The sequence below is a fragment of the Ursus americanus genome, chromosome 1 (assembly GCF_024610735.1).
Source record: "Ursus americanus isolate L20-20 chromosome 1, mUrsAme1.1.p, whole genome shotgun sequence".
Taxonomy (NCBI): domain Eukaryota; kingdom Metazoa; phylum Chordata; class Mammalia; order Carnivora; family Ursidae; genus Ursus; species Ursus americanus.
Window position 1 is genome coordinate 84,780,029 of NC_142127.1, and position 27,472 is coordinate 84,807,500.

At 34.9% G+C, this 27,472-nt stretch overlaps 1 protein-coding gene across 8 annotated transcripts in view; it reads right to left on the minus strand.

Moving 5' to 3' along the window:
- The window catches only part of IKZF2 (IKAROS family zinc finger 2), a 144,569-nt gene that overhangs the window by 114,036 nt on the left and 3,061 nt on the right, over positions 1-27,472 (minus strand). For 4 of the 8 annotated variants that reach the window (XM_045806657.2, XM_045806652.2, XM_045806655.2 and 1 more), the window contains 2 exons: positions 27,416-27,464; positions 26,486-26,593 (listed from right to left, as the gene is read on the minus strand). In XM_045806657.2, the coding sequence (XP_045662613.1) occupies positions 26,486-26,593; positions 27,416-27,449 (142 nt within the window). In that variant the 5' untranslated portion in view covers positions 27,450-27,464. The remainder of the gene's footprint in view (positions 1-26,485; positions 26,594-27,415; positions 27,465-27,472) is intronic. The other 4 variants (XM_087863197.1, XM_045806659.2, XM_045806662.2 and 1 more) reach the window with 1 other exon arrangement.

Below are 27,472 nucleotides of genomic sequence, written 5' to 3' on the forward strand. Positions count from 1 at the left end.
CTGATTTTATTTCTACCCATTCTATTGTTTTTATCAATTCTATTATGCCCTCCAATTCTATCTCTAGTCTATTTCTCCAGACTACTTAAGAAATATAAGGTCAACCAGGTAAGTGTTTCCACAAGTGCATTTAAAACACACATCTCTTCTTTCCTTTTGGCTCCAGCTCATGGGGATATGGCTTCCTATCTTAGACAAATCAGTACTTGGGTGCCACATTGATACCATTAGCTATATTTCTTACATTCAGGAGTAATTCAATGTGGAAGTTGGAACCCCCATGAAACCGTTTAGCAGATCATATAGGATGTTTCTGGAATTTCATCAATATTTTTTCTAACAACCAGAGTAGATAAGTAAAAGGACACTAACGAAATTTTTGTGATTACTTTTGTAATAATTGCTCTTAGCCAACTGGTCACTAAATGTGACTTCCCTGAGGTGCAATAAAGAAAAACACAACTATAGCACAGGCCTTTTATAACCACAGGATGGCTTTAAAATGATCACTATTATATTTTTGTACAGACAACTAAGAATAATATTTGTACCATTCCTAAGAGTTCCTTCTCAGTTTGGTTAGAACTGAGCACTAATCAGCTGTTTAAATCTAAACTGATTATTTCTGAAGTGTCAACAGATGCACAAGCGGCTGAAACAGGAACGTGTATCTATTTTTCGTAAACAGGCTGAAGGAATACAACTAAGAAAGAAATGAAGAGAAAAAATACTCGATCTCATCAAAGCCAGTGTGAAAATGTTGCATATGTTTTATAAAATGTCCCCAACAAAATTAACTGGAAGGCCAAGAAAAAGGAAAATGACCAAAGGCAGGTAGAGAAAAAGAATAAAGACCTTTTGCCTATTACAAAAAAACATAATATATGAATAAATTACTAGTTTTTTCTTGAAAAGAGAAACCTCTTTCTCCCACTTCCTGCAGACCCTAAAGATACAGTCCAGTCATATCCTTATACCCGCGTTGCAAAGCAACGAACATTTTAGTGTCTGGTGGTAACAAGCTGTAATTGCTTGGCTCCCTGGAGCAATCACTATTCTCCTTCCCAGTGCAGTTCTTTCCAATTCCCTACATTTACACTATTTGGTAGTTTCCTAAACATGCCTCATCATTAGTATCACAGGATCACAGGTGCCTTCCTTGAAGATTTTGACTCAGTACGCTTATGGTGAGGTGTGGGACTCTTTATTTTTACAGGCAAACCAGATGATTGTTATGATCAAGCAAATTTGAAAAACAGGGCTCTATAACATAACCATTTTTATTAATTTTTTTATTTTTAAAATACTTTGGTTGTAAGGATTATTCTTCCCCAAGAATTTCATAATGACCCCTGCCATAAGACTACAATGGTAGTATGTGAACTTGCTGAAGCACCCTTAACAAATCTGCAGTGACGTGATTAAATGGGCCAACACATTTCCTAAATGTAGAGCCCATCATTTCTCAGCCAGTGAATGCCCTAATTAGATAATCCTCCAAAATAAAGCAAAGACAGGTCTGACAAAACCTAGCCTGTCTCATCAAGAGAAATTCCCACCCTCCACATGGCTACGTTTTGCCACAAGTGATCTGGAACACTGGTACATCTCTGGAGTTAGGGTCAGCTCCTCCCCAAATGTTCACACAAAGACAAAGCCAGCTAATTTCCCTGTTAAATCGGAGTGAGTCACTATCCTAACAATTTAGATTACTAAGGTGCACATATCAAAATATACACTTCCCGGCACAGAAGCATATATTGTAATTCCATATTGTAATTCCATTTCCAATTGTAGTATTTTGTAATTCCATATCCAATTACAATAGTAAATCCAATAAAGGCATGGCAAAACTGTCACTCAGGTAAGGGAGAAATACGAAGTCATAAGCCAATTCAAATATTGCTAATGTCTTCGGAGGAACAAAGGTGGATGCCTAAAACCCCTGTCAGGGGACTTCATATTACCTTTTTCACCTAGGAATCCTTCCTAAGAAATTTTAGCAGGAAAATTTGCTAAGTTTCCACATCCTAAGCTAAATGAATCCCTGAAAGATTTCCTATTTTCTTTATATGAATTTTGCCACATTTCCCTATATGCCTTTTTGCTTTTAAGTACCATTTTAAAATCTCAAAGCATTAAGATTTAGAATAACATAGTAACTACTAAAACATCAATGCACAAAGCTAAAATTTTGCATTGCATTTGAAATGGAAACATAATCAGTGGATGTCTGTCTTGAAAACACGTGTAATTTTCTGGCAAAAATATCACCTTAACTATAGTTTAATTTGAACTGTCAAATAAGAATTAAAAGTCATTTAAGGATAAGCAACTAAAAGTAACATTAAGATAGAAATTACTGAAAATAACACCAGGGATTTTTGTTCTGTTTTTTTGTTTGTTATTTAACCATACTTAGATGGTTTACTTGTAGCTGTTTGGGTGAAGATGGAAAGACAGGGCATATATGTTAAGTATTACCTCTGTGGTATTATTCCTCAGAAGAAATTATGATAGTTTTTTAAACATAAGGGTCAATGCAAAACTCTAAAAACTGCTACATGAAAACCTAGCCTATAAGCACTAATATAAAACAAAGCATCTAAAATTCCCTTTAGATCTTTAGTCTGTGTCTTAGTAAAAAGCATTGACATTCCAGAGAGGCAGATGAGAACTCAGTGTAAGGAAGAACTTTCTAAGAATTAGAGCCGATCAACAATGCAACAGTGAGCTTCCTTCCTCTAGCACTGGAAGCAAACAAAATCCCAGAGACCACCTGTCATGCATGCTGTCAAGGATATTCTTGCTTTGTTTAGGAAGTTGTTCTAAATGACCTCTGGGGTCACTTCCAAGTAAGTGTTTGATTCATCAGGGTTATTTTCAGTGGTGAGATGAATGACATGGGTATACACACACACACACACACACACACACACACACACACACACACAAAGTAGCCCCAGAAGAGAACTTGGAAGTCTGCTATTTTTAATGTGATTTTGTAGGCAAAAAGCAGAGGTTTAATCAGCCATGTCCTCACACCACCATTCTAGAGAAGAGAGAAAGGGAAAGGGGTACAAGTTTGCTCTATCTTAATGTTGTCTTTGAGTTAAAGAACAAACCCAGGTCCTGGTGACTTCTAGCATATTCCTTAGCAGGCCAGAACAATCTAGTTCTTGGGACAGGGTAGGAGCTACAAAACTAGAAAACACAGTTGGATACATAATTGCTCATGAAAAACATATCTATCATGTAATAAACCTCCTCAGCAATCAGTATATTTCAGTTTCCCATGTGAGTAAAACACAGGGCAAGTCTAACCCAGTAGTTTCCAGAAAAGTATACAAGAAAACAAAAAGAGGACTACACTCAGTATTTTTTCAAGATAAGACTTAGCCTGTGAGTTTCCAGGCAATTCAAATTGCTTATCGACTGAAAGGCTCAGAGATCTCCACCAGTCTTGAAATAGGAAAATTGGGTCCTACACAGGTAGCTTCTTATCCCCTTATACCTTACGTAGTAACTTAAATGTAATTAATCAAATAATTTTTAAGTAAAACCTTATTTTTATTTCTGTATTCTTTGTTTGCTACTTCTACTTTTTATTTTTTCCTCTAAGTTTTTACAGTACAATATTAGTTTCAGGTATAGAATTCAGTGATTAATCACTTACATACAACATCTGGCACTCATCACAAGTGTACTCCTTAATTTCCATCACTCATTTAACCCATGCCCCCGCCCACCTCCCCTCTGGTAACCATCAGTTTGTTCTCTGTAGTTAAGAATCTGTTTCTTGGTTTGCTTCTCTTCCCCCTCTTACCACCCCGTTCATGTTCATTTGTTTCGTTTCTTAAATTCCACATATAAGTGAAATCATATGGTAGGTGTTTCTCTAACTTATTTTGCTTAGCATCATACTCTCTAACTCTATCCACACCATTGCAAATGACAAGATTTCATTCTTTTTGATGGCTGAGTAATATTTCAGTGTGTGTGTGTGTGTGTGTGTGTGTGTGCGCGCGCGCGCGCATGTGCACGCCACTTCTTTATCCATTCTTCAGTTGATGGACATTTGGGTTCTTTCCATAATTTGGCTATTGTTAGTAATGCTGCTATAAACATTAAGGTGCATGTATTCCTTTGAATTAGTATTTTTGTATCCTCTGGGTAAATACCTAGTAGTGCAATTGCTGGATCATAGGGTAATTCTATTTTAACTTTTTGAACTTCCATACTGTTTTCCAGAGTGACTGTACCAGTTTGCATTCCCACCAACAGTGTTAAGAGGGTTCCCCTTTCTCTACATCCTCACCAACACCTGTTGTTTCCAGTGTTGTTAATTTTACACATTCTGACAGGTGTGAGGTGATATCTCATTGTAGTTTTGATTTGTATTTCCCTGATGATGAGTGATGTTGAGCATCTTTCCATGTATCTGTTAGCCATCTGTGTCTTCTTTGGAAAAAGGCCTATTCATGTTTTCTGACCATTTTTTAACTGGATTATGTTTTTTGGGTGTTCAATTTTATAATTTCTTTATGTATTTCAGATACTGACCCTTTATCAGTTACGTCATTTGCAAGTATCTTCTCCCACTCCACAGATTGTCTTTTAGTTTTGTTTACTGTTTCCTACTTCTACTTTTTAGATATACACTCTTTCCTCCTAAAATAACTGCTGCTACATGGACAGCCAGGTTTCATCATATAACAAAATTTCATTAACCTCTGAACTTTACTGAAGTGCTATGCTAAATACCTTGGATGGATTTCTTATGTGATTTGCCAAGATGAACTAACCAGTGAAACAAAAGCTACATCTTCTGCTATAGAATGTTCAACATTCTGAAGTTTTTACTCAACATCAAATGATAGGCATTCTTCCATCAAATCTGCCTCAAAACATGGACCCCAAAATAAAACCTTTTTTCTTCCTTTCTCAACGTTCTTAAAAGAGCTTTGAATTATAATTTCTCCTGCATGCTAAAACAGAAATGAGTCTTTGGGACAAAAATTAGACACAGATATCCCCACCAACAAACATATGAAATAATGTTTAACCATAACTAAGAAACGTCAAATATCCCTACCTGCTATTTTCCCCCATCAGATTAACCAAAACCAATAAAATTCAATGTTGTCAAAGATGACAAAACACAGACTCACTCACAAGCTACTTGTAGTGTGAACCGGTAACCTTTTCAAAAGGCAATCTGACTATACTTTGTCCACCAAAATGGTCACTGCACAGATTTCTTGACATAGCAAATCTATAGCCAAATTACCCTAAGGATGTATGTAGAGGTAAATGTACGGACAAGGATATTCACAGCAACACTGTGTATGTAAGAGCAAAAACCTAGAAGCAAGCTAAATGTTCATCAGTGAAGGACTAAATAAATCACAGTGTATCCTCAGTGTATAACAAAACTACATGCACTCAAGAACAAAGTGTTGATACAAAAAAAGAAACCCCTAAATGAAAAATCAAGTCATAAGTCAGTAGGCACAGTGTAATCCTACTTGTACTAAACAAAAAACATAGAGACATGGTGATCTATATTCCAGCTGAACTACCACTATACTGAACATGCTAGAATGAATACACGAAAAAATTATGGAAAGACAATTCAGAAATTGAGGACTGGGATTACCAAGGCAGTGGGGCCTTTACTTTTCATTTTATATCTTTCTCTACTTTTTAATTTTACACTCTGTTCCTATATTGCTTTTCTTTAGAATCTTTATGTAGACTACTCTTCAGCCCCGACCATGGCAGAATTTTTGTAACACTGGCCACATCCCCTGTGGGACGAAGCTCACTACCCACACCCTATCATCCCCAGCACTATCATATTCTAACACCAAAGTTCCAGTTCGGAACTTACGTAATGGATGGTTTCAGAGCTGACATTTCCTCCACCACTTTTCTTCTTTCTTCACATCCTTATGTTATTTGTGCTGATTTGAGTCTCTCTTTCTCTAAAATATATGCTCTTCTGATAGCAGGGTCAATTTTGTCCCAATCTTTCCTTCCCCCAATAGAATCTAGCATAGGCTTAGCAGGTGCAAAAGTTAATAAATGTTGAACTTGATTTTTATGATAATATCACAGCATCAAGGTTAAAATTTATTTTAAAAGGAAGAACCTATTACTTTCCTGATGATGTAGATTTGGTAATAAATTACCTTCATATTACAGAAAGAAACACTAAGATACTTTAAACATATAAATAATTTGCCATTAAACTAAAAGATGAAAACAGAAACAGTAAAGAGGTCTAAATATATATTTTTAATGTTAAGGAAACATACAGCCTTTCATTAGGATGCAGTATGGGGCAAGAGAATACAGGCAAAGAAAAAGGAATCTGATTGAAGAAAAAATGTTATAATAATACCCTCATTTCCAATAGTGTCAACTATAATTTCAAAAAAGGGGGGGGATTGGTTTCAGCTCTGGGTATACATTTATAACAGTGAGTAGGAACTACACATCAGAATGGAATGATTATTGATTTCTTAATGGATTACGGCTGCACAAATTTACACTCACCAAAAAACCATCAATCTTTGGGTAATAATTATAAACCTATCACAGTACATACGGCATTCTGACTGAATTGAAACTTACAGCTATCTGCCGGGAAATGACCAATTTTCTATTTCTCCAGCTCCAACCACAATACAGAATGGTGAGCAGCTACTTACATCAAATGCTATTATAGGACATAGTTTGTAACAGCCACAGTATGTACCATCTGTAAATTGCTATTAGAGAGGTAAACAATCAGGTCCTGGTGGACTTTTTTTCTTATTATTCATTAGCTATGAAAACTGTAAATAAAATGGGCATAAGGCTGTTACACTTGTCAAAGACCTATCATTATTAGCAAGTTGTGGAGAAGGGGTCAAGGGCAAACAGTACATTAGCTAAAGTCATGCTGTTCTGATTTTACATCCTAATTTTAAACCTCGCCCCAACTCTGCCTCAGAAACACTAAACCACTAAGCTACAGAGGTTAGGTCTCTTTCTAACCCTAAATGTGTTCTCAGTGAATTACATTTTTACTAAATGCCAAGTGGAACACCATTGCAATTAAGATATTTTTTTCCAAAAAGAAAACCCCACCGTGTCAGCTCCACCCAGCAGTCTTTAATCATTGGATAATGATGTAATCCATTATTAATCAATTAAGTTTCTAATTCTCATATTTTCCAGCTGTAGGGTTTAGATAACACCATTTCCTTCCAGATAGTTAATCCCATTCTGAACACCTTATTGATCTATACTATACACATACAGCCATAGAATGCAGGCAGTTAATCCAATCCAAATAAAGGTAATTTGGACTCAACAATATACTTGCTTCCATTTTCTCTTTGGATTCTAATCTATCATCAGAACTTTTGGGTACATATATCAATTTTATTTTCTAAAAAATTATAACGTGACTTTTCCAATCAATTAACAAAAAAAAAAATATTTCCAAAGCATCATAGGAACTAAAGAAATGAGATCTGATTGTTTTTATAACGCATTCCCTTTCCTAAGTACTCAGAGACTATTAAATCACCATTATAATCAACGATAATGATTAAAATACTATTAAGTATAATATAAAATCAAATAGAAAAGCTAAATAAAGTTACCATTATAAAATTTATGAAACACCACAATGGATTTGTGAAACAGTGAAATTTACAGATGTCAAACTTTTTGGTTGTTAAATGGAAAATATTCTAAATGTTATAACAATCAAGGGGTGCCTGGGTGGTTCAGTGGGTTAAGCCCCTGACTCTTGATTTCAGCTCATGTCATGATCTTGGGGTTGTGAGATCAAGCCCCATGTTGGGCTCTGAGCATAGAGTGGAGTCTGCTTAAGATTCTCTCGCTCCTTCTCCCTCTGCCCCTCCCCCCCACTCATACATGCTCATGCTCTCTTTCTCTCTTAAATAAATAAATAAATAAAATAACAATCACGTCAGAAAAACAAACATCTTCTTAGAAGGCAAGAAATAACTTGAGGCTGAGTTGACATTCCTTATATTTCAAGTAATATCTCAGGAACCATGTCTGGTAAGTATGAAAACCATATGCAAATATTTATAATCTACTAACAATAACAGAAAATTAGCTAAATGTTTTATGTAAGTTATTGCATTTATTTCTTAAAACCTTATGAAAGGTTTAACCTCTTAAGATAAAACCTTAAAACCCAGTATTTGTAGCTGAGGGAAGTGAATGTAGAAAATTCAAGGAATATTCCCAAGGTCACACAGTTGAAAAACAATCAAATATCAGCAATTCCAAAGGCTTAACTTTAAAGTAAGAAGCAGAGCCAGGAGTCAAACCCAAGTCTATGTAACTTGAAAGTCAGTACTCTTAACCACTTCCACTGGATCTCACTTCAAAATATAAGAACAGCTGCACCCACAGGGACTGCTATGTTCCAGGGCAGACAGGCACTCAATATGTGCTTTAAATGGAGTAAATAAACAAAAGAATAAAAAGAAGAAATGAACGTCGTATGTAAGCGAAGGAATACCAAGCCAAAAGCCAGAAGACAAGGTTTTAAATCATTGGTCTCCTATTCTCTCCCCAGGTGACCATGGGCCTCAATATACAGATTTCTAAAATATAGGCTTTAGAATAGATATCACAATATAAAATACTGTGCATACACACACAACACACACACACACAGAATTCTATTTCTAGAAGGCAAAGGATAGGAATTCAGTTGGCCATTGAGCCCACATTTGTCATCTACTATGTTCCTGACTCTATTCTGGCTATGTGAGTAACCAATAAAAATGCTCCTCAAGTATGTGCTGGGAGAAGAGACAAATAAATAAATTAGACAATTTCAGAGACTAGTAAATATACCAAAGACAATAACATAGAGTAATATCATAGAATGCCTGTGAGGGGCTTATTTACCTGAGGTGTTTAGGAAGAGCCTTTCCCAGGAGACAACAACCAAATTGAGAGAAGAAAAGAAGGAGGCTTTCATGCAAAGTTATGAAGGAAGAGTATTCCAAACAAAAAGAACAGTAAGTACAAAGACCCTCAAAGGAATGAATTTGCCATGTCGAAGAAGAAAGACAGAAGGTATTTTGAAGGTTTAGTGAACAAGGAAAATGAAGAAAGAGGGGTTCAGAGATGGAGGCAGGGGCCACAACCCTTAGGATCTTGTAGACTTTAGGAAGGAATTTTAATTTTATTCTACTTTCAATAGAAGACTTTTGTGTTTGAAGCAATGGAATGCTATAATATGATTTAGGTTTTAGAAAGTCCAGTTCTGCCTATTTGGTAGATTATGGGGAACAGAGGAGAAGGAATGGAAGCAGGAAGGCCAGATATAAGGTTCTGCAGTATTTTCGGCTTAGGGAATTGTAAAATGATGGTAGCTCAGACCAAAGTTTTCAAAATGAACATGGTGAGAATTATGCACATTCAGGATGTATTTTAGATGTGGAGCTAATAATGTCTTCTGAGGGACTGGACTTGGAGTTTGAGAAAAGGAACAATACCAAATACAGATTTGAAAGTCAAAGCATCATCAGTATCTAAAGAAATAAACTGAGAAAGAGAGAGAAGGACCTGCAGACAGAGACATAAGGGCTGCTAATAGATGAAGTTGAGCACCAGATGTTTCCTGTTCACTGAGTAATTGGCAGCCACTGATTATGACACTTCTAATGAAGCCACTCCTTCTCTGTATCTTTCTCTTAGAGGCAGTACATACTTCTCACACCTCTACCAAAAGTTTCTAGCTTTTTTATTTCAACTAACTGAATCATTTCCTTTAACTCAATAGCCAGTAACCTAGAAAATCAAAACAAATGATAAAAGTAGAAACTTGGAAATAAATACTAATTTCTAAGCCCAAGGTCTCATAGGCAGCAGAGAAGTAAAAATATAAAATTCAAAGTATGAGAGCATTTTAAAACAACAAAATGCTTATTATAAAGTGATAAATACAATTAATAGGCATCAATCACCAGCATTGTACTCATCGAGATACATGATCCTGGAAATACATTAATATCCAAAATATCCATGAACTCCACACTTGAAAAGGAAGCATTTGGAGGAGAGAAGTTTGCCATCACCCTGAAAAGCCACCCAAGTAGGCAACAATGCTCATTAACTGATTAAAAACAACTTGCTAGCAGCTAAAAATGTTTTACAGCAATTCAAATCCAACCGTTCACAAAACAAAGATAAAAAAATGGCAAATAGAAAATCACTGATTGATTACCACCAAGGATTCCTTTTCAGCATAAAAATGCAGATAACTTGTTATCATTAAATTGCTACTATATGGATACAAGCACTTTCATTTTAGTTAGGATTAAGTACATTGTTTTCCAGTTGAATATAATGGGCTTAATTTACAGAACCTTATGTCAAGAGAACTACATTTCACAAGCTTCCAAATAATATATAATTTTGTTGTAACTTTAAAAAAAAAGGAAACTCAAAGGTAAAGAAGTAATAAAAAGATAAGAAGATGATCTTTTACAATGTAAATAAGGAGAAGACTTGGTATTCTCCAAGCTATTAAATATACTTTATACTTTAATTCTTGTAGCTATAGGAATGATTACAAACAAATGTTGGCAAAAGTAGATTAACATTGCTCATCTAAAATTGCTTGGATACATTTAAACAGGATTTCATGAAAGGATTCAGATAAAAACTGGAAAAAAAAAACCCTTTTGTAAAGGTTGTGTAACTGATCCTAGGTACCCTTATGATAACTATATCAACAAATGTGATAATTAACACAGTTGCACTACGAAAATTGAAGTCTGGCCTCACAATCTAGCATAAGCAGAACTGTGTACAGTTTTAAGGAGGAGCCATTTGATTTGTAAGTTTTTAAATGATCTTTGGGACTGAGCTACTGGATAAAAGCTCACTGAAACAACAGCATTATGATATCCCATTTTCACATGTGTCTAGTAAATGGGCATGTTTATGATTTGGAAGACCTTAGCTCATGAAGATTAGGAATCTTCAAAATAATAATAGTAATAATAACATTAACACTTAGACTTTCTAAGTAAAACCAACAAATAACCAAATGTCTCGGGGCGAATTTCAATTCTTTTAACACACACACACATATATATATATATAGCTACAGATCTTTTAAATTCTTTTATCTATCTCTATATTCCAGAGAGAGTGACACTGGCCTGAAAAAGATGTATTTTTATGAAGCCATGTGAAACTTCTAAGTACTTGAAACTTTTAGTCCAATGTAGTATTCTGCAGTATTCTGCCTGAATGTGTATTGAGAAGAAAGAGTCTAAGCTAGTGCTAACTTTAGACCATTTATTTTAAAACTGCTTTGTGGGTAAAAAGACTAGCTCGGTGATTTAGACTCTGGTATCCACAGCACACACAGCACTGAAGTGACCAAACCTGTGGGGGTCAGTCTGAGTAATAACTTACAGGAATAACTAAGATATGTCTCTACTGTATCCAGTCAGATAAGCAACACATATTAACCTCATAATGTAAAAGTAACAGGCAACTTTCTTAATTGAGAGACTACTGTGTATAACGCACTGTGCCAGCTAACTTCTACAGAAATGAACACTACTTCTTGAATTACTTCTTGAAATGTGTTAGGGCGGTATGATAGAAGCTTTAGCTAAAGTTATTTTATTAATCCTCACAACAACCCCAAGAGACAAGCACCAATTTTCCCTCATTTACACATATAAATTCAAGCCTGTTCATCTCGGTCTGCTCTCCTTCGGCTGCAAAGATTACATCATTTCCCTGCCCTCAAGGAGATTCCAGTCACATGGAGGAGATAAGATGAACACAAGCAAGGGAGTCATGGTAAAATAAGATAGGAAATGATAAAGGCTTCCTCATTTTTAAAGAAGAAATTACTCTTGGAGAAAAAGGGTCATTTGGTTTGAAAGAGTGATTGCACTGTCACGATGCTAATAGTAACCCGGACCCAAGAAAAATTAAACTTGGACATGAAAAGCAAATTGTGTATCTTTAAATGCTCTCACTGGGATTTACGAAGATTTCTGCGCCTTTTAACCAAATGACCTATAGGAGTAGGTCTGTTTATACATACTCCGCTATAGTATCTTTTAAAAAGAATATCCACTTTTCTTCTTGATTGCTCACAGGATAAAAGGGGGAAAAATGGACATTATTATGGTCTGATACATAATTGAGAATTCCAGATACACAACAGAGCGATGTACTTTGATGTAGGACACACAGTACCATAAGTATGGAATTCACGAAATTTCAGAACCATATTGGGAATTCACCAACACGTGTGGTAAACAGTAAACAAGTCCCTAGCGAAAGATCACTCTGGACCAGGTCAAGAGGGAGACACCCTGCAGTCAAGTCCTGCCATGAACGCATCTTCTGAACTGCCATCCTCAAATGAAATGCATTACTACTGCATAATTACCATTTCAATTATATCCCTCACACACAGAGCAGGTTTATTTGTGATTTGCTTTAATTAGGTAATTTTAGTTTCATTTCTTTAGTAATTGATTTGAATACAACAGAATTAATAATTGCCTCATATCTCCACACACATTTCTTTTCAAACAAGGACTATCTGACAGCACTCAGACAGATGAAGAACAAAAATATCTAGTCATATTTTTGACTAGATGCAGTCATCTTGTGCTTTATTGGCAATGTTTTTCACTCTTTTTTTTTTTTTTACTATTATTACAGTTGTTGATTAAAAGCAGTCTCACTGCATGTCCTTCCTAGAAGACTATTTAATATAACATGTTTGTGGGATTTATTTCTCAGCTATTTGATTCAAGTTTTTTCTTATACTCTTTATATCTAACAGTAAAATAATAGCTACCATTCTTGTTTACTTACCACGTGCCAGTCGCCATTCTGGAGACTTTCTGTATATTCTTTCTAAAGCTCACCACTCCTCTGACAAGGCAGATATTAACGTCCCTGCTTTATAAACTGAGATGCCAAGAGAGGAAATATCTGGCAAGGGGTCACAGATCTGACATATAATACCAAGGCTCATTTTTTATACTATGGAGGAAAATTTATTCAATCCTGTAATTTTAAAAAAATCTATGCTTATTATTTTCTAGTGACAAATAAAATGCTTAAATACTGCCAGGAAGAATAAATTCCTCAGAGACTACTTAAATAAATATTTAAGTTCAAGTTTTAATGAGCACATTGTATGTTAGATATGAAAGCATTTCAAATAGCATAAAGTGTCTTAAAAATAAAATATTACTTAAGCTTAAATAACAGGCTTAAAAACAGTTTGTTTTCTTAAGCAAGTTAAACATATACCCTGATCTTGTTTTTATTATTTATGGGCTCAGCAAACCTTTCATTCAATAATAATACACGTGTAAACTTCATCTCATGTCTGATAAATTTTTACTGCAGTATTATCACAAGGTTAATTTTAGAAGAGTGTTCCAGTGGGTAAAAGCCAACCTGGGAATTCTAAATCTCTTACAGAGTATGATCTTAAGAAAGTCTTTTAAAACACTCAGTGCTTGTGTCTTAGATACTTCAGAAGGAAAATGGAAAAACAACAGATCAGAGAACAAAAACTGGATGCAAAACCCCATCTCATCTGCTCAATATCAAGTTCCTTCTTCATTGCCACCTCCCAAGAGGGCAAAAAAAAAAAAAAAAAAAAGCAAGCAAGAAAGCAAGCAGAGAAAGTTCTTAATGTTTCTGTCAGGACTCTAGCTTTCCCTAACTCCCTAATCCTTTTGCCACTAAAGTGAAGTAAAAAGGCAGCTGAGGGAGAGACCAAAGTTTACTGCATCGATGATAATTCAGAAATACAACCTGTTGAGACGTCCCTCACACACACTGTATCACACAGTGATAAAAGAGAAAAAGAATAGATTAGTCCAAAGTGGGGCCATCAGTAATACCACTGTTTACGACAGCAAGCAATCTATTCTAGGTGCTACCAACCTCTATACTGCTCCCATCGGCTCATCTTTCTAGACTGAAACCCGTAATACTCCAGTTCTTTCAACCAGTCCACCCCCATCATCTACTCTCTGGCTTTCAGATATCTGAAGATGTAAACTTCTTTCTAATGAATCTCAGTATTTATCATTTATCTTCTACCAGAAACCATTCTAACCTTATTGCCACATCCCTCATCATTCAAACAGGTAGCTTCTTTAATTAGCGTATAAATTCAGATCTTTATTTATACTTTCTGAAAGAAGAAAAAAAAAAGGAGGGAAAGATCCTATTTTTCATTTGCCCTATTCCTGTTAGATCTAGGAACTCTAGTGAGTTCTGTGGCTTGACCCTCATTTCTGCATTCACCATTTGTATTTTCTTTCTTCTTGAACTAGCTCTCTTCTGTGTTTCCTTACACTTCACACCTCTGCTCTTCCCATTCATATGCCTCAAGTTATTTTCACAGGTCCTACTCCCATTAGCAATAAACCACAGTTGTCTTGCTCAAAACAGTGTGTCCTTAAAAGATTTAATATAAACAACAGCAACACTCAATGGAATTTTAAATTGATGAACATGAAAAAGAGACTAACGGGCTTTTTAAAGTAATCTTGATTATCATATACAGGGTACAAGTGTTAACTCACTCTACTCAGATTTATTTTGGTATCATTATGCTATGTCTCCTTACCACTGCCAGAAGTACACTGATAGGTACACTATTTACAGTGTCTCCTGCTATGAATGAATATCACTCATAAAAAAATGCAGAGTATATTACTTTGTTTGGAAATTCCACTGCATTTTAGCAATTAATACCTTATATCCAGACTAAAGCTAAAATAATACTCAAAGAGTCTATAGACACCATTTGTATATGAGACTACCTACCCCTGTTCAGTATTTATCATTAATGGCAGTAGTCCATTTTCATGACTATAATATCACTGAAATTTCAAGGATAAACCCATGTGATCAGAGCTATGCCTGGCTCTTTTATAGAAAATCCTCAGACTTTATTTCTTTGAGAAGATGTGTAACTGAATCAGGGTGTTTTTGTTTTGTTTTGTTTTGTTTTTTTAATTATGCAAGTAAAAGATCTTTTGTGAAAGATCCAAAAAAATATAGAACTATTTGGGATAAATGATAAAATGCCCTGTTTACCCTGCCATATTCCAATGTAAACTCTATCATCAATGTGATATTTCTTTCATGTCCTTATTCTTTGCATTCACACATCTGCACATACACAAGTGCACATACAAGGGCACATATGTTTTTAAAAGACATATGGCACTTTCTTGTACATACAGTTGTATGAAAGCAATTGTTTAGTTAACTAAAGCTTCTCTGATTTGCTGAAAAAATACTCTCTTCAAATTTGTTACCAGCTATTGTACTCAAACTGTGAGATCAACTAAAACTACTCAAATTCATCAAAAAAATTTATGCAAATAGTCTTACTATACTAATAATTTTGTAAAAATAATTCACTTTAAATTGGGGGGGGGGGGTTGGGGGGGACAGAGGGGGGTCTTTCTTTTTTGTTTGTTTTTGTTTCCAAAAAACTGAATCCAAAAACTGTCATTAGGTCATTAATGTGTCATAGTTCAGACAGATGGTGGCGTGTAATTCATATTTTGAGAATTTAAAAACAGCAGACTCACAAAATATCTTTCTTTTTCTAGTTATCAGTTATGTCCAAACAAAATCTATAACTGCTTTCAAATATTTTCTGAACATTCCGCACTATAACAGAATTCATTTCATATTTCAAAACACTATATTAGAATCAGTGTTTTTAAAGTGTTTGAATTTTAAGGCAATACCTAAAAATGACTAGGTATTACTTGTTATAAGGTTTCTTTTCTAAACAACAAGGATCTTTATGAAAATGACCATGACAAAAAATATTTCATGTCACTGTAGAAATGATACCTCTTTAGAACTCAACTAGAAATTCTTAACATTAATTCAATGGAAGCAGAGCGATGTAGCACCTTAGCACTTCAAAATATGACCAAGCCCTGCATACTGATATCTTAGTAAGAAGAAAGTAGAGTTGACACAGCCAGGTGTAATAAGAACTATAACTTCCATGATAATAAGAGAGCAATGACAAAAATGTCAAAGGTGTAGACACCCAGAATGTTAATTTATTAGAACGTGACTTTACACTGATTAATTATATGCTCCTCAAAATATCTGGAGTGCATAAGAAAAGTTAATTGAAGCATTTCATTTTGTACATGCTACTAAAATTAGTTTTAAATAAGTGATAGAGAACTGATTTCAAAATTATAAGGATGTGGAATTCAATCTGTAAACTCTAAATGTGCTATCTAAAGATAATAGTAACGAAGATGATGATGGTGACTGTAAAATATTCATGGAAACATTGACATTCACTTGATTCCACTAAACATGACTGTATAGAATCAGAAAACTTAAAAGCCATTTAGAATCTCAGAAGTTATCTTTTGGGAGCTGATCTGAAAATTACAAAATCTTTTTTAGAGTGAGGCATGGTTAAAAACAACACATACCCAAACAGAGAAAATCACAAGTTAGTTAGGATTTCAGAATTATTTCAATACCTAAAAACTTAAGTTTTCAAATTTCCTCAAATAGGTCAGAAACACATTATTTAAATACATACATGCAACACAATCGTAAATATTTCCTTAATTCAACAAATAATTACTAGGGGCTGAAGTGATAGATAGGGCATGGTCATTTTCCTCAAAGATTCACATCTGGAAAATCTCCTGATTAGCTTCTTTGTAATCAATGTGTGGCCCCAAAATAAAGCTGTATGGGGGAAAGGGGTAGAAGGAGCCCAAGGTAGGGCTGGATCTCATGACCCTAAGATTGTGACCAGAGCCAAAATCAAGAGTTGGATGCTTAACCAACTGAGCCCCAACAAATATTCTTAAATTCACATTAAGTAATTAAGATCACCTTCCTTATTAACTAAACTCAAATACTATGATTTTCTATAAAATCTCATTTGCTATCGTCAGACTACTTCAATGATATCATGAAACTGATGCAGTGTTTTTTCCTCTTGACCTATAGCGAGGACCACTTCTAGATCCCCAGCTAACTTAAGGCATCTTTCTTGGGTGGCAGTGCTATTTCCCATCTTTATTTAAAACTGATTTTAAGGCCTCTTAAATTGCTAACCCTATCACCTATCAACATTTCTTTGAATAGCAATTTGAATTTATGGTAATAGTAGTTGGGGTATCCTTACAGACATTATAAGGTTGCTCTTCTAGAGTTAGGCCATAAAATCAACACTTGACAAACCTAAAGCAAGAACATAAAATAACACTAAAGAAAATGAGTCCATCCTAGGCCAGCAAAACTGGCTGTAACCTGATTATATGTATTAATGTAAGTTAAAGACTGAATCTGGAGGATTTAACCAAAGACACTGAGGGGGGAAAAAATGACTCCCAGAAGTATTTTGGCTGCACAGATATCTACGGAATCTAAATCCATGTCCATCCAGGGGAGAAGGAATTAGACAAAGGACTTAACAGTAATGATACAATGGCAATGCTGTCTCTATTGTGATCCTAAATATATTAGGCTCTCCGTGTGATGCCACGAAACATGTGAATTATATAACTCCTTTTGTTGGGATCCTTTGCTCACCAAGTGACCTTTGCTGATCACCCAAAATGATCTCCTCAAGCCAGCTGGAGTGATCCAGATTCTCTATTAGTTGGTTGAGGTATTTTTTGCTTGTTTTATTTTTAATCAAGGTATAGACATAAACTGGCCTTCTGATTTTAAACACCAATTTTGTAAACTTGTTTAATGTAAGTCAATCTCTGAGCTATGGATCCACTCTAAGTGTGCTGCCAATCAAGTTTCAGAACTTGCGAGGCTTATGGCCAAATCCTACATATAATTTTTTTTTTAATTTTTTTTAAAGATTTTATTTATTCATCTGACAGAGAGGGAGAGAGAGCACAAGCAGCGGGAGCAGCAGAGGGAGAGGAAGAAGCAGACTCCCTGCTGAGCAGGGAGCCCTAGGCAGGGCTCCAGCCCAGGACATGACCTGAGCCCAAGGCATACACTTAACCGACAGAGCCACCCAGGCACCCCTATAAAAAAATTTTCTTGGGGAATTGTTATCCTGTGGGAACTTATCTTAGAAGCCTGTTGCATATTTCTCTCTGTTTCATTGTGCATCTTCAAATTTATACACTTTTGAACACCTCTTGGCGGTAAAAGGTGAGAAGCAATTCATTCATCTATAATGGATATAATTCATGGTAATATACCACACTTATTTGCTTCTAAATGCAATAGGATTATTAATATCTCAAAATATGGATTCATTTGAACCCTGAAAGACAACACCCCTCTCTACAAAAACCCTAACATATTTTTTGTGCCCCAGCATCAGCAGTGCATCACACAAAGTAACTCCCTAATAAATGTTTACTGGATCGATGATTGAAAGATGAAAAATCTCTCTCTAGAGAGTTCTGGATCTCCATATACAGGAAATCTCAGATGAAGTATTTCCATCATTAACATTCATTTGGAATTCTATGGTGTCTTGGGTAATAAGCACTTACATTTTTAAGATGGAGTTCTGTAATAGATATTTTGAGTTAATAAATATATTAATTAGGATTTTTTACATCATACTATGTCACACTCTAGGTAATTTTTTTTTTTTAAAGATTTTATTTATTCGACAGAGACAGAGACAGCCAGCGAGAGAGGGTACACAAGCAGGGGGAGTGGGAGAGGAAGAAGCAGGCTCATAGCAGAAGAGCCTGATGTGGGGCTTGATCCTATAACGCCAGGATCACGCCCTGAGCCGAAGGCAGACGCTTAACCGCTGTGCCACCCAGGCGCCCCACACTCTAGGTAATTTTATCCCAACAGGCACAATATTATAAACTTAAAAAAATTAAGTAGGTTCTAAATCATTTTCAAATAATATATATCATGTATGTATATTTATCTTAGAGTTTTCAAAAAAGCTCTGGACAAAAGTATTAAGTATCTTGGCTATTAATGTGGCAGAACTGGCCAGCATGTAAATAACAAATCATTCCTCATATACTTTAAATTATATATTTATAAAGAAATAGGTATAAAGACAAATCATTATAGTAGAATCACTGGAGCATATGGTATATATTAGCTTTATGATTTTTTTAAAATAAATAACTATAAAAGTTAAGATATTAAATATGCTACAAAAATTTAAAGAGAAAGCCTGGTATATTTTGTTCAAAATTTGGTGAGTACTAATCCAACTTCTGAGACTAGCAAAAAAGGACTCCATTAAACAGAGAGAGGTCACTAAAACCTATACTCACACATTTCAATATTGAATTTTGATTTAATGGAGCAACAAAGAAAATAAAGTCACTGATCAAATGCTGGGACTTACTTATGAAAGAATTATTGTTAAAGACAGTAGCAAAGTAACCAAATCACAATCTACCTATAAGATTTCACTAATTAGGAAAATTCACACTCTAATCTGTCCATAAGCCTGATTGCTATCTTCTCCCAAATCTTACAGGTGATGCAAACTCTCTGGATCCAGAATTAAACTAAACTAAATCTTTTCCTGGAAGCCTCTCCAATATTTCCTATCCTCTTTGATGAACTTACTGCCATTTTATCCAATAATCTAGGGATCATCATCATGAACTTCCTTCTTTCCTTAAGCCTACTATCCAAGTCCTACCCACTTTGAGCTATGAAATATTTCCCAAATCCTTCTCTTCCTTTTTGTCCCCACTACCACTAGCTCTCACAACTTCTCACTCAAGCATCGCAATAGCTGTTAAAAATACTCCTGCCTCTAGACAGGTCCCCATTCGCAACCTTTTTTCCCCACAGTACAGCCAGTGTGATTCCATGACAATCAAAAGACAGAAGTCATCTCCTTTGTTAAATCCCTCGGCTTCCTTGAAAACGAAATCTAAGTTTTCTCCTATACAAAATATTCCATCATCTTGCCCTAATTGTCCAGAGGCATCTCTGGCCTCAAATCCTAGGCACCAACCTCACACTCTAGAAATACCAACCTGCTTTTATTTCACAGAACATGTGTTATTTCTCAGCTCTCATTGTGGATGCATCCTTTATACTGAAAAAGCCTTCCACTTCTCTCCTAAATCCTTCCTTCAATAAGTTTCAGCTCAGCAGCCTCTCCCTCTAGGAAGATTTCCTAAACTAGTACTACTGTTCACTCCCCATAATAATCAGAACACTAAGCATACCACAGTATAATGCCCCGCTTAAAGTCTTTCAAACTAGAGCATGAGCTCCTGGAGGACGGTGTACTATTCACCTTTGGATTCTCCTTGCAGTGCCTGATGCATTAAAGGTAGCCTATAAAGTCGCTGAATTAATCAATTAGAATGATACAGCAACAAGGAAAACAGCTAGAATAATAATTATATAGTTTGTTTACTTCAAATTCAAAACAAATAAATTACCCCAAAATGTACAATCAGCAACAATCAGGCCTATAACGTGATTAGGTATCATCAGATAAGAATTTATGGTACTACCAAAAGTATCAAGCAAGGTGAAATTTTAGATGCAGACCTTCTAAGAAAGAATTCATTATAGATATGAACAGGTTTATCTATTAAGTGGACTTTTTCTTTACCATTCTTAATGACTGGTATCTTTGGAACACCAAAGGTAAGCAATGATTTTCTTTACACACAACCAAAAACATGAAACTACACTCAGGAAAAAGGAAACCCAATAAAAAGAATCTCTAACATACAGACAAATTCTACTTCTTTGTTAACCAAAATCTTCATAGATGTTAAATAACAGAAAGGCTTTCCTCCAATTTTTACTCTAAATTATTAGAAATCCCTGTCTCTGTTCCACATAGTAAAAAGGAAAGAGCAAAAGACCTGAATTTCAAACAGAAATGGATTTGAAAACAAACCCTTTTTATTATGAGTCACTGGTCGATGATAAAGTAACTTCACTGCTCTGAGTGGCAGCAGCAGTGACTCTCTGTTGGATCTCAGCACCAGGAACTGGGCTAAGGATTTTGTGTGTATTGCTTCATTTAAACCTCACAGCAGTCCGCTGAAGTAGGTATGGCTTATCCCTATTCTACAGATAAGGAAACTGGAGCTCAGAGACACAAAGTAACATGCCTCCAGTCACACAGAAAGTTGACAGCGGAGCAGGAATTCTAACACAGGCATCTATAACTCCAAAGCCCATATTTTTAACCACTTAACAATCTGTTGCTTCTGTGCCTCAGTTTTCTGTACTATAAAATGGAGTATGGACTCCGTGCTCAGCTTGGAATCCACTTGGGATCCTTTCTCTCCCTTTCCCTCTGCTCCTCTCCCCACTCCCTTGCGCGTGCTCTCTCTCTCTAAAATAAATAAATAAATAAATAAATAAATAAATAAATAAATAAATAAATAAAATCTTGAAAAAAAAATAGAGTAACTACTTCCCTCACAGAGCTCTTGTGGAGACTAAGTGAAATAATACGGATGCATCTAGCGTAATGTTGGACTTCCTATACATACTCAATAAATTATGTCCCCCGTCCTTTTCTTACTCCAGTGCTGATTAAACATTTATAATAAGGAATACATAGTTCCTAAATACTCCTTACCTCTTTCAAAGCACAGATAATATGAGTCTTGATTAATTCCAAAAGGAAAATACTTCTAGATCACTGAATATATTTGACCTAAACATATATAAAGGAAAAAAATCAAAGAAAAACAACACATTCTACCTAATTTTATGACTGTGGCCTTGCTATTGATCTTTCAGAACATCATAAGATCAAAATATATCAATATCTAAAGTTAGGAGAAAAGAGCATAGGACCCAGAGATCTCAATTCATTACAGCTTAAAGGAAGACTCCCAAAAGAACCTAACCAATCATGGTTACATTAAAAAAAATTGTACTTCCAGCGGGGAAGACAGATTTGAACAAAGACAGAGGCAATAAGGATAATACTTGAACAGTAAGTTGCCTTGTTTGTTGGAGACAGGCCTTTATTCTTATGTTGAAGTAGCCTAAAAATGCCAGGAGGGGGAAATGAGGGGCAAAGAAAAATATACAGCATTTCTGCTGTTAATTCTCTGCAAATACATACTTCCTTTAGTTTCTTTTTTTTTTTTCTTTTGGTTCATAACCATAATACTTACCTTTGATAGGTATAAAGAAATCAAATCAAACTTTTCTCTTAATTTCCCAACAAGTAAAAACTAAATGTATATTGGGTATACACATAAACCTAAGTACAATTCAAAACATAGTGAGTTTTTATATCAAGCCCATCTGGTGTTATATTAGGGTGTATCCCATGGAAATCCAACCAAGGGTGACTGCCAAACTAAGCTACAGAAGACAATTCAGAAAGCTGGCAAGTCCCACAACATAAACGATATTTTTAAAAGTGCATGAGAGCATCTGCTTAACAAGATTATCTGCTATCACTCCACCCTCATAATAACTCTCCTCTACTTCTGTAATTCAGTTTTGTCACTAAAACATGGGTCAGTATTGGACATGGCGGACACCCTGAGATAATGACATTATGGAGAGATATCAGTTAAAGTAATCTAAATAAACCACAAGGTACTATCACAGTTTTATGTCCCAATCCTGAACTCCATCCTGCTGTTAAGGGACCTAAAAGGCCAACCGATTTCTTCAGACCTCCATTTCTACATAAGAAAAATGGAAATCATAATATACTTCCGCTTCACTAGGCTCTAAAAATGGAAACTCGCTAAGAAAAAATAAAATGAATGTGAAGCACTCTGAAAAGAATAAACTAGATTCCCTGACCTGATTATTGGTCAGAGTCCTGTAAAACTAGAATTACTACTTCTTCCAATTCCATACATGCCACCTGGCCATCAAACTGACTGGTAAATAGTATTGACTGCAAAGTTGATCCATGGAAAAAGTTTTAAAGTAATAGAAACAAAATCTGTGTCACAATGTATCTTCATACCATTAACCATCTCCAAAGAAAATTTACTCATTGGCATTATAAAAGTAGAAGATAACAATTAATTACGAATTTTTGAACCTTAATTTCTTAAAATCGTAAGCAGCATGGGTAGATAGAACAGTTTGAAACCGATACTGAAGCAACTATGCAAGAACTGGAAACTGAGCTAACCCAGAAACAGAAGGAATCACAAAGTCAGTCTCATCTGATGGGCCAAAATACAATATGGATTATTTTTATATTGTTCTGTCTGAGTTGTCTGTCTCAGATTCTTAACTTCCAGAGTCTATTTTAAAATCACTTAACCCTGTGTATTTCCAGTAGCCATCAAGGCATATACTGTCATCCCTGACACCGAAGACCGTCAGCAGACTCAGTATGTACACTAATGATCTCAGGCAACAATGCCCATCTTCTTATCAAAGAGATGTTATTCCATAAGAAAAAGTCTAAAATTCTCTAAGAAAATTCATTCCAAAACATAAGAAGGAGTTACTATAAAATGTTGAGATCGGTATTACCCTTCACTTGTTAAGATTTTACCTTACATGCTAAATTTTAAAACCAAAAGCTGCCAGACATTGTAACATTTTTTAGTTTTTCCCCAAGTCGCCGATGCTCTTTTCTAGCACTGTCAAATAATGATAGCTGCTGTCATTATTTTTTATACAATAGCTGGCAGCAAGATGTACAGACACTCTTCATCTTAGAAGAGTCATCAAAAACCTAAACAAATGACTAGGACCTTGTGGTAAAACTGACCACTTTCCTAAAACCAAAATAAGTGGGCTATCACAGGTTATTTATACTTTACTGCCAGAATGTTACTTTATTAAAAAAAAAAAAAAGATCAAAGGTTCTAATTCTTTTATTTTTTTTTCTAAGCTGTTTTAAAATAACTTTCTCCCTCTTATACATACAGTCCTGTCCTTTCCTTGCTGCTCCTGGAGGCTATCTTATTCTATCATAAAGGTGTTCCCATTTACTTTTGGCTTGAATACTCTCAATCAACACCGCAATTCTGTTTTTGGATGCAACGGCCCTTCAGGAAGTGTATTTGAAGATTTAAAAAAAATTGCAGAAAATAAATAAGCTATTTTCGTTTGATAAAGTTCAACAATGCATTTAAATGGATTTAGGAAAACCAATCATCTCAGACACAAGTGATTTGACAGGCCCTATACACACACACACACACACACACACACACACACACACACATATTATTCCAAGTTACAGAAAAACATCTGAGTGACCGATTTTAGGTCTCTTGTTCTAAGTAAGAGACAAGAGTCCCTCTTTACCACTGTTTGCTTGGGCAATCTAAAATGCTGATATTCTCCTAGATCTAACAGAAAGGAAAAATGAGTATCTTCTCCATCTAACACCTAAGTGGGTAACCTAGATACTGTAAAGAGAGGCTACATAAAGGATGCAACAGACCGCTCTGAAGTGAGAGCCAAATATTTCACCTGCAACTCTTCGGAAAAGAACACGAAAACACATGCAGCTTAGCCAAAAACCGTATTAACATGGAATTGCCACAGGCTAGTAAGTTTGGGGGAAAAACAAAACAAAACAAAACTCTACCAAACAGAATTTTACTGTTGTTGGTCGGGTGAGAAAAGCGCAAATGTGAAAAGCACAGCTCTTATTTGTTCAAATTGATCATGCCCACACTCTGCGATGTTTACTTAAAAGAAATGAGTGAACTGCTTTTTTGGAGAGTACTTACAAAACCAGAATCAAATTCACAAGTAAAGGAGCCAATTAACAAGCATTTTCCTGCTGATATCCTAGTGGTGGCTAGGGGATGATAGCTAAAAGTCTATGATTATTCAAAGTTTCTCAAGTTCCTAAAGCCGATAGCTAAATTTTAAGTGAAGAGAAATTTTCATATCAATCTATCTTTTCTCTTTAGGAAATGAAACAAAAATTATCAGAGAAATAAAAATCTATTCTACCAAGGAACTAGGAACATTAAATGTTAAAATACAAAAATTGTACTGCCAACACTGCAGTAGTAGTATGACTTTTGTCAAATTATTGCCAACTAACCAAAAAACAAATTAATGCTACAAGATCCATCATAAAAGATTAACACTATAATTTAATTTAATATACATTTAGTCACTCACTATTAATTTTTCTTTCTATGTGATAAAGGAATTTCAACGACGGCTTCCAGAATGAAATCTCCTGGGAAATACTTCCCATTAATAAAAAGAAAACTTTTATATAAGTAAACTCATATAGTTCAATCAAAATTTCAAGTCAATAGCTAGACTCACTTAAAGTTAATGAGCTACAAAATGTATTCAATAATACTCTACATACGTTTGCTTATACTTCATAAGTCTTTACTATTTACAAAGCTAGTAGCTTTATAATACCTCAAGTTTTGAGAACTATAAGAGGGAACTGGAAAGAAAATTCATTCTCTCTGGATAATCAGAATTAACTTGAGAATATGTTCATAGTTTAGTAGTTGATTCAGTTTCCCTTAGTTATTGAATCTTGTTTAAAAAAAAAAAAAAAAGGAAAGAAATTGCCTTTCCTTCACATAGCACCCAAATAGAAAACTTTTAAATTAAGTTATATTTACATATAAGTCAGATGTCCTTTCTACACAAGAATATAACACATACAAAAGTATAAGGGAAACACAAGATTTCAAATTATGTTTGAGGAGGAGTAACAGAGCATTTGCACTTAATAACTAAACATTATAATTAAGAGAAAACAAACCATATTCTTAATGAAGTAGTCTGTCTTCTGTCACGGACAGCATTTAAGTTGCTCTTTTATTATACAAAAACAATGTTTACTACATCAGTGAATGACTCTTTATCAAAAATAGTAGACAAAACTTGTCTATTCCTACAAGTTCAAAACGTCCTTCCTAATTTTCACAGTACTTCTCTGGACAGTCTAAAACAAAACGCTTTCACTTTGTTAGAAAAATGGACTTAAATCAGGTTCATAAATTTTCAATTACACTTCACTTCCAAAGCTTTGGAGGAGAAACTTGCACATATTAAAAAAAAAAAAAAAGTAACACTGCAATTCTACCACTGATGGATTAGCTTTGTACCAAGGCAATACAAAATTATTTCATTTTTTTTTCCTGTGAAGAGTCCTTTGCAAGTGACTTGTTTCCATATTCTTTTATCCAACAACAACAACAAATCTAGTCATAAACCTGGCAAGTCAAAACAATAACCAGCAAAGTCTAACATTTCTTACCTGATACAGGTAAGCACCAGCTCCCAAATGCCACCTTGGGATAGGTCAGACTAGTAAGCAGGCTCATATTTTATGATACTAGAATGAACAGGAATAAATCTGTGTTGTTCTTTCTTTAGCAAAATCTATAGCAGCAGCTACACCACAAGGTGAGAGGACCCCAAAGACCTAACAAATTCAAGTGTGTCGCTAGAGAAATAGGAAAAAAAAAATCATAAAATGAAGACTTACTGCTTGTCATGTGACCTGGTGAGGCGTGCTGTCCATTGGGTGTGCTTGAGGTGAGGTCAATTGCCATATTGGAGTGCTCCCTTTCAGGTGAAAGCTCATTGTCACCTGCTTTTACAAAATAAAATCTTTTGGTCTCTGTTCATTGTCACATAAAATCTAATTACCAACTTTGCTTCATACATGCAGAGGCATGCATAGCCTTGAAACTTTAATGTAATACATTTTTTCCCTTAAAAGAAGCTATCAGGAACTATAATTTAGAAATATATAGTAAATGAATGAAATAATGAACAGCCACGACCAGCCCACAAAAAAAGAAAAAAAAATTACAAAATTTGATTATCACAATAATCTTAACTGTAAAATAAGGGCAATTGGAATAGTTGATTTCTAAAGTATTTTCTGTTGAAAAAAATAAGTTTTCTTTTAACATCTCACTTAACGATTAAGCATAGAGTATTTATAATGAGCATTTGCCAAAACACTGACTATCAGAGAGCTGGGTGTTTAAAAGGAAAGTTGGCTAAAAAAAAAAAAAAAAAAAGGTGAACTTAAGGAGCTTTCACATTATGTGTCAGAAAAATTAGGTTACAGAGTAGCAGTAAATATTTAGTACACACCATATTAGTAGACATATATGTAACCTGACTTACTCTAAACTTAAAGTAAATTAAAAAAACTCCAGTGCAAAAGTGCTGATCTGTTAAGCTACTTACTACTAACACACCATCATTAATAGAGTAGGTATATTCTTGTATTTCCTTGGTTTTGCTTCTGTGCTATTATTTTCTCAAACTCATTGAAAGGTGCAATTGTGAACAGAGAGAAGAGTATAGAATTCTTGATGAAAACATAATTCAGAAATTAAAATACAGGTAGCACAAACGTAATTTTATTACCAAAAACAAATTAATGAAAATGAATACTTACACGTTATATAGCCATCAATAGCCTCTGTTTCCATAGTCAAAGTGCAGTGCTGCAATA